Raw genomic sequence first — 12,127 nt, 5'->3', positions numbered from 1 at the left:
TCCCTATATAGTTTACATAGCTCTCAGTACTGTGGTATGGGAGTGCCTCTCAATCTTTTAAGATATTTATCCTCACACCCTTGTGATGTAGGGCAGTACTTTTCTCACCATTTTACAGATGGGTAACTGAGGCACAGAGAGACTAAATAACTTGCCCAAGGTGTCACAGGAAGTCTGTGGCAGAGCAGGGAGTTAAACCCAGGTCTGCTAACTTACAAGTTAGTGTCCTAACCACTTGGCCATTATTTCTTCCATTAGGAGCTGAGGGTACTCAGGTCTCCCAAGAGATGCCCAGCACTTTGTAGGACTAGTCCTTAAGAGCACCATGCTGCCCTCCGATCCAGGAATCCAGATGGCTGCTTATAAAAAATGTGCCTTTGTTCTTCGGAGCATTGGTTGATTTCAAAAACATATGCCCCAGCAAATCAGACAGGTTCTGAAATGGTACACGGGATCCAACTACTATGAAGTGAGCAATTACACAACAGTAACTCACTTGACCAATCACGTGCTGTGTTCCCTGGCAAATTATTTTTCACATATTTGTGTTGTGAATACTCAACTGCCTTGACTGCATGGCCATTCAGCAAAGTCATAACTTTGAATAGTGGCATCAAAGTTGTCATTGGCATGAATGTAATTTCATCAGTGGAGTATCATGATACCTCTGATAAAGGATGGACACTTGATTATTATTGACACCCATAATTATTCACACTTTGATATCACCTTTAATCCAGGGATTTCAAAACCCTTTACAAATCTAATAATACCATATGGTAGGTGCAATTTCCCCTTTTTTACAGATGGGAGGTTATCAATCCAGAGAAATGAAGTGACTTGTCCAAGACCACATGTGGAATCAAAGCTGGATCTGGGAATAAAAGAGATCTAGGTGGCAAAGTCTCCTGGGGGAAAAAAAATCAGTTGCCAAGAGTTTAAAAAAAAAAAATTGATGCAAATTTTTAGAAAAATTGTTTTTGTTTTCTAACCAGCTGTAGAGCTTGTCAGGAAGTTTAGCCAACATTTTTTCCATTGAAAATTGGGAACTTTTTCAGATGAACATTTTTGTGGGTAAGAAATTGTTATTTTCTACCACTTCTAGGCTAGAACCTAGATATTCTGAGTCCCAGTCCCCTGCTCCAACCACTAGACACAGAAGCCCCTCCATATATTGAAAGACAAGTATCTTTTGATAATTTGCAAGTGTGGCAAAAACAGCTGTACAAAGAATAAGTGATAGATTGATTTCTGTTTGAAAATTTTCCCCAGCATGAAAGAAATGGGGCCAGATTCTTTTTACAGGCCCATGTGTTCAGCCAAAGACAGAATTTGACCCTAAAGCATCCATCTTTACAGTGCAAGCAATAGATGATTGGACTATTTTTGTGTGTTTTTTGCAGGCAGGCTGGGAGGGCCAGGTGAGTTATTTCATGGGAAGTGCACAATTCTAGTCTCTGCTGATTAGAGGGGTTAGTGTTTCAAAGTGTGTCTCCAACGTCAGGCCTCCGGTATTATAATATATTGTGATACCAACAAATAAGTCTTCGGGCTGACTTCATACTTTGAAACAAAGTCAGCATTCAGTCTGATCATACGCTGTAGAAATCATGCAATCCAAAAGGCAAGCATTGCAAGCAAGACACTCAGCCAAATTGGAGCCAACAAATAAGCCAGCCCGACGTCCCTCTATCTAAAAGGTAAAAGGTTATTAGACTGCCCATACAGCGCCCTGTGGTACCTCTACTGTGCTATATTTAGTCGTTTGAGAGTATTCCGCTTTCGGAATATGCAGCTCAGTTTCTGGATGCCCTGCTAATGAGGAGTGAACCTCGTCTCTTCGATTTTTATCCTTGTAATTATCTGTTTTTGTTATATTTAGAAACATGCGTTTAACATTAAAAAAATTTTTTTTTTGTTTACTTAATTGTCAGCCAGCCAAAATCTAGAAACCAAAACCCAAGATCTTACTTCTGACAGTCCCTCTTTCTGGAAAGTCAGGGACGCTTCCTGATAACTAATGTTGGAAAGTGACAATGTCACTTTCAAAATAGCTTGACATTGTGAAAGAGCCATTTTCATTATTTCTCAGTTCACAGTGAATTCTCATCACAGAAGCTAATGTTCCTCTGTTTCCATTGGTCCAGATATACCAATTAATCATTTCCTTTCCTTTGAGAGAACCACCAGACTGCTTTCCTTAGCTTCCAATAGCACCAGCAGAAGATAACCAAATACATATTTTGAGTTCAGGATCCTGATTCTACACCACTGCAAATCAATGAGACCAGGATCAGGTCCTGGAATTCTTCCATGATCAGTTGCTCCTAGGAAACAGGAAATAATCTAGTTTTCATTGCCTGCTGACAGCTGTTTCAGATGCCACTTGTGTGTCTTTTTCCTGAAATGGGAACTGAGGAAGAGAGAGAGGGAAGCCTGACAAAAAAGAACACTGTTAAGTTTCGTATATCCGGTAGTCAGACTGAGCTAATACTGGCTGCTATTTAGTACTCACACTCTTGGTAACTCCATGACTGTCTGTAGAGCTTGTTTTCATTTGAAATAATTCTATAATAAGATTCTGATCCTTTTGGGTATGTCTACACAGCAAAGTAAAACCCTCCACTTTCTATTCTTGAGGTAAAATCCTGCCCCACTGAAGTCAATGGGAGGTTGGTTTTTGTTTGTGGTTACTCAAGTCAAATCAGTCTATTTATTTGTCTCTTTCCTTAAAGATTTGAAATTGAAATTGAACCCATTTTTGCAAGTTTGGCTTTGTATGACGTTAAAGAAAAGAAAAAGGTATGTAGTTATTATTTATTACACAGTGACATGTTTGTGCATGGTGCATTAAAGATACATGCCCAAAGAATTTACAATGGAAGGCCCATATCCTGCAAATACTTCCTACCATGAGGCCAGTGGGACTACTTATGGTAGGATAATTTAGTAGTAAAGTATAAGCTCCAGTGGCACTACTCACATATTTAAACATGTTCGCTTTGCAGGCTCAGAACCTAAGTTATGATATTACAGAAATTTCAAGAAGGTGCATTTTCTCTGTTTTTAATGACACATCAATTCAAACATAAATGGTTTTCTAAAAATATGCGAGTGGCTTAAATCTTAATATCTTTAAAGGGACGCTGTCAGCTAGTTTTAAGTTCAAAATGTATTAATAGAAAACTTAAACTCAATAATAAAAATTTTAAAAATAAAGATTTTTTTTTTTAAAAACCTTTTTCTTCTTTTTTGGGGGTGATTCAAACATTGCCCTGACATGTTGTCAATCCAAATAACATTTTGCTAGTGCATAAGAATAGGAAACTGACTAGAAATAAAACAGACAAGTCTGTTTTTGCAGTTCAAATTGAGTGGAAATGTGAAGTGAATGGAGTAAAAATAGTGAGAAGAAAGCTAGATTGTGAAAGTTCTTTTGGTTTTCATAATCCAAGATATTTTTAGTAATTAAGGTAAAGATATTTTTAAAAATAAAATAAAATGTCTTATTTTTACACTGTCCCTTTCAATGCTTGAATGTCTCAAATAATCTTTTAAATGTGAGTACGTAGCCTTTGTGAATTTTGCTTAATTTTTCAGTCATATTTCACAGGCCAGTTTTTATCATCTCATTATTCCAGGTTTTTTCATATAGTATGTTCTTGAAGTGGCTTTAGTGACCTCTGCTGTTGATAATGACATGTTACTCCTTTTGGCATTGGAACCTGGCTACAGTCACTAGCATTTGGTGTCACTGGGGAATGTTTCAATGTATTAAGGTTACTCAGCCCCATGCCATGTGATTTTTGTCTTTCAGCCTAGCCTGGGGCAGTTACTCTTATAGATAATTTCCTTCTCTGATACTTTGAACTGTTGTAATAGCTAATCAGGGGATCTGAACCATGTTTGAGAGAGACGTGGTAGGTTTTATAAATAGCTTACATTGTTCTTTTCTTTTTTTCTTTCCTCTTCCACTTAGTGTCTGCCTTTATGAAATTGATGGTTTTGGACATCAGACAACAGGGATTGATGGTGGTTTTTGTTTAATAAGTTATATCAACACAGGGCATTGTGCAGTTTTTTTCAGTAATGTTTTCAAATTGATTGCAGTGTATGCGAAGCGTTCATTATAAACTGTAACAAACCTCTAGAACTAGCTAACATCTCCCTTAGATTTCAGAGAACTTCTACTTTGATTTAAATTCTGAACAAATGAAAGGAGTGCTGCGTCCTCATGTCCCACCTGCTGCCATTACCACTCTGGCCAGATCAGCCATCTTTTCTATTACTTATCCCTCTCAGGATGTCTTTCTGGTAATAAAGGTAAGAAGGTGTGTGTGAGTGAGAGTGTTAGAAATGGCATTATTCCATCGGGAGCATCTTTTATTTTAAATAAAAAAACTAGGACCTACAAACCCCACAGACGTGTTACTCAAATGTATTGAGCCAAATTTTGTCCGTTGGAGATGCTGGTGGTGGAGAATTTGACTCATTTCAAATGTTCTTTGTATGTTAAACTTTTTTTTTTTTATATCAAACACTCTCCAATGAAGAAGTAGGCTGGTTTTAATATGGAAAACTATAGAGAACAGCCTGGTGATTTGAACAGTGAACAGCTGCTTTTAGGGACTGATATTTTCTGTGAAAGGAAACAGTTTGGTGGAGTTTAGAAGGACAGAGAAGCTAATGGGTAAAATTAAAAAAAAAAAATGAATTAGGTACCATATTCAAAAGTGACTTAGAGCCAAATTTCCCAAGGTATTTAGGCACCTAAAGATATAGATAGGCGCCTCGGAGGATTTTAAAGAACATCTTCTCAGGAGGGCACCCACTGATCCTCCACTTACTGAGCCCCAGATTGTTAGGCATTGCCACGCTCAGTGTTGCAATGCCTGACTGATTTTGGAGCCTAAATCTCATTTTCAAAAGTGATTTAGGCACTTAGTAGCCCAAATACCATGACAGTCAATGAAATAGATAATAGGCTGGGATAAGGCCAGGTGGAAAATTAGGTCCATAAAATGTAGTCTTGGTAAATTCAGGAGTAAGGTGTGTGAATATAAAGGACATTATTCCTCCTCTCATTTGGCTAGAAGAACATCCAAATGATAGGTGCACTTATCTCCTGGCTGACTGAGATTGACAATTGGACCAGTTTTCTACCTCAAACCCAGCACGAATTCTTCCCCATGGTAGAAAGGGGAATGTGACATATTCCCTTTCCATTTGCAGCCATTGGTTATATCACCTTATAGCAAGTCATGTTTTAAAAATTGATTCTGAGTGTATGTACAGATAGATTAAGTTTTTGGAAGTAAGTTAATATTGTGACTGAGTCAAATTTGTCCCTAGTAAGATCAAGGCATTTGGTAGTTTAGGGTCATATTCTGATCTCAGATTTGCCACATGTATCATTGCAGATCTGTCTTGTAAAATCAGGGTCTGTATGTGCACAGTTGCTGATCTTTACAAGATGAGAGGCGAAGATACAGACCATCTAACTGAGATCAAGATCTAGCCTGAAGAGCTTGTGATTGCACTTTAGGGTTTGTAAACCCAATGAGGAAAGCCCAGCCAGTAGCCATTTCTTTAACAGTGCTATTTTGATTTTTATTATGTGGTAATGAAAAAGACAGTCAAAGTAAATAAGCTAGAAAAATAGCTTGCCTTGTCAGTTGAATTTTCACATAGAGCTTAGCTTTATTATGCATTATGAAACAACTACCTGTGCATCTGAACATTTCTAACAAATCTGGGCATGCAAAGGGTGATGATAAATATTCTTCTTTATTATTTGTATTATGGTACCACCTAGGAACCCTGGTCATGGGCCAGGGCCCCATTGCGCTAGGCTCTGTACAAACACAGAACAAAAAGATGCTCCCAATCTAAGTAATGGCAAGTATGCACTGGTTAGTTTGTTAAGACAGGGGTGCTTTTTCAACCAATTGATGTATCCCCATCCCTCTTCTCTGCTCATGTGTGTGATCCACCTGTTTTCACTCATCTTCTAGATTTCAGGCTCCTTGGGCAGGGACTGTAATTTTCTGTACATTTGAACTGTGCCTTGCTTATTGGGACACGGGTCTGGTTGAGAACTTTAGGTGCTACTGCGATATAGATAAAATAACAATGAGACGAACCAAATTCAGAAGAATCATGAAGTAAAAACCTCCAAGAAAAAATATGACATTAATGTTAACTCTTTTAAAGCTCTTGACAATCGGCTAAACTTTCAAAAGACTGCCCATTCTGGTGCAGGTGCAATTTGCACCCGCATTTTTGCCCTTGAAATTGAATTGTGGGTGAAAATTGGGGTACTTGCACCTCCGACTGTCTGGCTGAGGAGCATGTTCTCCGATTTACAGCTACAGTTCAATTTGCTGGTGCAAAAGGGAAACCAGCCTCAGCTCTTTTGAATATATACCCTTCTGAAAACGTCTAAGATTCTAAGCTACATATTCAGTTAATTTGCCAGTCTCTGATATATACATGTCCCTGCCCTCACAAACACCCATTGTTCCTTCACAGCTGGAAAAAGTATTACAGCAGGGGGATATTGGAGAATGCGCAGAGCCCTATATGATTTTTAAAGAAACTGATGCCACAAAGGTAAGAATTTTTGGAAGTTTAGATGAAATGTTGGCACTGATACTTCTGAAAACATTTAATCATTCATATTTTAATTCAAATGACACCTTTAACTAGGAATCTTGTCAAATTCTAAAAAGAGGATTGTAAAATAATCCCAGCATCACAGCTGCTGGGGAATTCCCCTGCTAGTCTTTGAATTGTGGTGCTTTTACAGCTATGTTTTCCTGTCTTCTTAAAATGTTTTTCTGTCCTCATATTGTGTACAAGATCCACACAAACATCGGGGGAAACTGACAATCATGAAACTAACTGTAATCAGAGCCTACTGTTGTGTGTACAAAGTAGCCAAATGAAAAAAGAGAGACAATGTATATTTTTGTCTCTAATCTTTTTGAGTTATTCTGTGCAATGAAGTGCAGTGAAAGGCTTGGCCTCTTGGACAACCCTTCCATTTGAATTCCTACCTCTTGCCCTCTGCCTTCCCTCCAAACAGCCAGATTCTATGGAAACCCGAGCTACACTGCAGAAGGCTCGGAACTGGAGTTTTCATAGCTCAGAAAAATACCATAATTTGTACTGAACTCTGAGCTATTAAAGTGGTAGTTGTGCAAGCCTGGATATAACAAATTACTGTGGATCAGAGGCTAGAAGGAAGTGCATTGGTTTTGCTGGCTTTCAGGAATAGACAGGAATACTAGTAGCATCTAAGAGACAACCTACACTGTGGCATTTCTTTGATCTTGTCCTTTGTAGGTTGCTCCAAGGTCAGCAGTGGCTATAGAATGGGAGATCTCCAGTTTATCTTCAGAAGAGCTACAGTTTAGAGCTGTAAAGCTTTACTCAAGCTCAGTCAGTTTTTGTACAACTTAAATTTAAAAACTCATTTCAGAGCTATCGTATAAAAAGAACCCCCTTGATCTAATGGAATATAGAATAAGGTGCATGGAGTGTCCTCCTGCTTATCACTTAATTTACTTCTGATTTCCTGAATGAGCATTGCAGATGAAGTGAAAAGGAAATGTTGACGCCTGGGTGCCCTATAAAATGGATGTTCTGCCTGCAAGTGATCAAAAAATCTGTCACCACGCTTTTGCCAAGAGCTAAGGCTGCAAACCTCTGGTTGCTAACTAAATTCCACTTAAATTCTGCCTGCCTAAAATTCCTTCATAGTTCCAGGTGGCAAAGTTGATTTTCACTCTTTTTTTCTGGGTTCTTATGCAATGATGCTTCCCAGGCATTCCACGATGATGGGTGGCAGTATAAGTTAGAAGGGCCTGTGTTTCCGTGATGAGTGAAGTGACCCTGCATGTATATTGTATTTTGGAATCAGACAGACAGGTGCTTTGGGAATTTTGGGGAAGAGGTGTTTTGTAAGGCCTGGTTTCAGCAAGGTACCTAGGCACATGTCGAACTTGAAATGTGTGAAGATTTCCATTGAAGGGACTCCTCATATGCTTAAAGTCATGCCTCGATGAATCAGGACCTGTATGTTAAAGACATAGGACATAGAGACAAATAGCCTGAATTCTATTTCTGGCTCTATCATAAATGTTATATGACCATGGACAAGTCCCTTTAATCGCTTTCTGCCTCAGTTTCCCCGTGAGTAAAATGAAGATAAAGATACTGACCCCCTATGTAAAGCAATTTGGGATCTACTGATGAAAAGTTCTAGATAAGAGCTAGATGGTGTTATTTAAGGGTTTATACTGCTCCTGTCACCATAGTGTCACCCCATAAAATCAATAGCAATAACGAAATCCTTAGTGGACTTCCTGGAGTATAATTTAGCTGCCCTGGGAAGGCAGAGGGCCAAGTGATTTGAACTAGCAATTCCTGGAAGCTTAGGAACATTAAACCAGTTCTTGCTTTAGACCATCAAGCTGTCTCACCTTTGGCACAGGATGGAAGTTTTGTGAGGCTAAATTCCTTACTGTAAAGCACTTGGGAATCCTCAGAAGGTACGATGGAAGTGCAAAGTATTATTATTATAATTTATTATTTATTATTTTAGTAAAGATGTGCAAAAGTAATTATTATTATTACTTTGCATCACAAAGCACCCAGAAATGTTTTTGATAAAAGGAGACTGACTTCCCCTTTATTTTGTTCAATCTGTTGGAATTAATGTTTTGTTTGCAGAATAAGGAAAAACTGGAAAAGTTGAAAAGCCAAGCAGAACAGTTTTGCCAAAGACTGGGCAAATATCGAATGCCTTTTGCCTGGACAGCCATTCATTTAATGAACATAGTCAGCAGTGCTGGAAGTTTGGAGAGAGATTCCACAGAAGTAGAAATTGGTACAGGAGGTACTGTATCCTGCATTTTCATAAGGGAATATGGGCCTGAGCAAAACCCTGTTGAAATCAATAGGAGTCTTTCTATTGACATCAGTGGGCTTTAGATCAGGCCCTATGTCCACTGCTGTTTCCTTTTATCAGCTTGTTTTTTCTCCTCCTATAGCCTTTGTAATAGTCTTGGAAAAGAGTTGAAATAAAAAGGACAAGTCTGTGGTAACAAATAGGTTTATCTTTCAAGAATTTTACAAGCAAACCATCTGTTATATACTATTTATATCCAGGCTGCTAAGACTGAAGAGCATTATAGGCTGATGAACATTTTCCAAAGGAGTGGATTAATCTTTGTGAACCACACAGCTCATCTGAAACTGCTCTTCAGCATCCCCAAAACTGCCAACTTCATCATCTTTCAGTGCAAGAGAAACACATAAATCTTCACACGATAAAGACTTTTATAATAGCAATAAGGCACTGGGGTGAAAGGAGCAGAGGTATTCAGCTGTGCTTCATAGCTTCCTGATGCCTCAGGAGTGTGATTGTCTTAGCATAACCACCTCTTCTATCATGCTTATTGCATAATTTCTGAATGCAGCAGTTCCTGTGTAGAAAATCCTGCCTGAAACGCATGTAGACTCTTTGTTTTTCTTCCTTTTACTTTATTTTATTTTATTTAGAACGCAAAGGATCTTGGTCAGAGAGACGGAATTCCAGTATTGTTGGAAGACGTTCATTAGAAAGAACAACCAGTGGAGATGAGGCTTGCAACCTGACTAGCTTTAGACCCGCTACTCTTACGGTGACAAACTTCTTTAAACAGGTACAATATGAACCACTGTCATTGTGGTGTTTCCCATGACACAGTATGATTTGGTCACCTTACCAGTGAGGTGAGAAGTGACCTGAGTGGATAATTCGTAATCCACTGACTGAATTTAGCTTTGTTTTACCATTCACGAATTGTCTTTGAGCAGCATCTGATTTCATTTGTATTACTGGAAGTATATTCTGCAGACACATTGTGTAAACAGTTTGTCATGGTCTGTGGATTCTTTCTGAGAAGTTCCTTGTGAATAATTGATTTATGAAATTGGAGCTGTCATTTTGTTTTGAGTGGACACTAAGGTCACATGGCATTATCACTGTTCCCTGACTGGATCAGTTTGACTCAATGTAACAGGCTTCCTCAGAGAATATTAGTTCATTCTTCTTCAATGTTCTCTAATAAACATTTAAAATTCATTAATGTTTTCCTGAACATTCCTGTCACTATGCCTGTTTGCCTGAATAATCACAGAAGAAAACACAAAGCAGCCAGTGAGAATTCATTATTTTTATTTGAGTGAATATGTGCCAAAGGATATTTGATGTATTTGATCTACTCTAGGCCATGAACCTTAGCATAAATGTTACTATGGTGGTTGCTTCATCAGCTCACACATAATGACCTCAGTTTTTAGAGCACCCTCAACCTCCGTTGAAACAACTCCATGGAATTCAATGCGCAGTTTGCCATTGACTTTAATAGAAGCAGGATTGTGTTCTTCAGTGGGAGATGAGAATGCCCAGCAGCTCTTGGGGTATTCTCAGCACTTGGAGGTCAGGCCCATGGTAGAACAAATCCTTTGGTATCTGATCCTGTGGTGCTGATGTCAGCTGTCCTCAGCTTAAGGAAATTCAGAGCCTCAGCAGCAGCAGCAAGGGAAATGTTACAAAACTTTTCATATTGAAAGAGGATGATAAAGGAGGCCGGACTATTTTTAAAATGGAAGCTATTTTGTTTTCAATTAAGTAATGTATGAGGTACTTATTATTCGTCCCTTTCTTAATTCCCATGGACTAGCGGCCAAAGTAACTACCCTTGACCTAAACTATATGCTTCCATTTCCCAATTTTCTTTAATGCAGTGCTTTGTTGGAAAAAGAATTGAGTTCTTTGAAAATCTACTTTCTATCCTGTGATGTAATGTAGTAGTGCATAATATCTATTTAGGAAATAAAAAAGGTATTTTCAAGACCAGTTCATTCACCACTAAGAAACTATTAAGATGTGAAAAGAGTGACTTTATATATAGAAAAACCACTTGCGCTTTAGTTTTGCTGAAATAGGGGTCCTAGACTGCTCTCACTGAAGTCAGAGGGCCTGATTCCATACTTGCATATGCTGGTGTAAATCAGAAGAAACTCCACTGATGTCAGTGCAGTTACAGTGGCAGAAAACCACTGCAAGTGAAAGGAGAATCCTGTTCTATAGGATTTTTTTTATTAAATTCAGTGGAGGTGAAGTTGGCTTCCATAGATGATATCATTGGGGCATCAGTGAAACACTTAGTGGTAGGACTGATTGAAAAAAGAGGAGGTAACTTTTGCAAAAATGTTCACAAAAACATAATCCCATTTTTGGTCAAAATTTGAAACGTTTACATTACTGAAACTGAATTTCAATAACTTCTTCTGTCAGCTTTACTCTGTAGTATAGCTGTTCTCCTGCTATAGTTCATGTCTCGTCATCAAATTAGTAATGGTTGAAAAATTGAAACATCAGTTTTGTAAAAATGTTTAAAAGGTGTTTCCACTTCACAGGATTTTCTAAATTTTGGTTCCCCTTCTCCTCAACCCCTTCACCTTTCCTTTTTTTGCCACGAAGTTCAGTAAAATGATTTCCAGGGTAGTGGTAGAGTGTTTTTTTGCTGTTGTTGAAAATGTCCTCAATTTTTGAAGAGTTGCAGAGTGGCAAAAGGAAAAGTGAAATTGTAACTCTGTCACTCTAACGTCTCCAACCCCAAAGCTGATGAAGTTTGGAAGAGTTACAGAGTAGCAAAATGAAAAAAAGAAAAACGACAAAGTGGAACTCCTCTCACTGCTCTCTTTCAAAACCCTAGGCATAATTAATTCTATTGTATTCATTAGCAAAAAGGGTGGAGGGAAGAAAGGGGGAGGGGATCATTTGAAATGTCATAATTTGAAAATTCTGTTTTCTATTTTGATGAAAACAGGAAATTTTGGGGGGGGAAAGCTTTTTGAAAAAAGCTATTTTTATTTTTAAGTTTTCAATAAAAAATGTCATTCAGTTCTCATAATGAAGGGGCCCATGACAGTAATGTGATCTGTTAATGTTCTCACCACTGGTTCCAAGAAGGTACCTTTTAGAGTGAGATGCAGGAAGGCGAGAGATGATTTTTTTCCCCCAGTCTCATCCTTGTGCATGCACTGTATTAAACCATTTTTTCTCATTAAC

The 12,127-nt window shown here is 38.2% G+C and overlaps 1 protein-coding gene across 3 annotated transcripts in view; it reads left to right on the top strand.

Annotated features, from left to right (window-relative positions):
• Positions 1-12,127, top strand: part of DOCK7 (dedicator of cytokinesis 7) — a 144,875-nt gene that overhangs the window by 42,189 nt on the left and 90,559 nt on the right. For all 3 annotated transcript variants that reach the window (XM_067535648.1, XM_067535647.1, XM_067535649.1), the window contains exons 8-12: positions 2,736-2,802; positions 4,174-4,323; positions 6,532-6,612; positions 8,737-8,902; positions 9,568-9,710. In XM_067535648.1, coding sequence (XP_067391749.1) covers positions 2,736-2,802; positions 4,174-4,323; positions 6,532-6,612; positions 8,737-8,902; positions 9,568-9,710 — 607 coding nt within the window. The remainder of the gene's footprint in view (positions 1-2,735; positions 2,803-4,173; positions 4,324-6,531; positions 6,613-8,736; positions 8,903-9,567; positions 9,711-12,127) is intronic.

The sequence above is a fragment of the Emydura macquarii genome, unplaced genomic scaffold (genome assembly GCF_026122565.2).
Source record: "Emydura macquarii macquarii isolate MOO-44397 ecotype Brisbane River unplaced genomic scaffold, CSIRO-AGI_Emac_v2 contig_3506, whole genome shotgun sequence".
Taxonomy (NCBI): Eukaryota; Metazoa; Chordata; order Testudines; family Chelidae; genus Emydura; species Emydura macquarii.
Note: the sequence above shows the minus strand (reverse complement) of the source record. Positions and strands in the feature narration are given on the sequence as shown.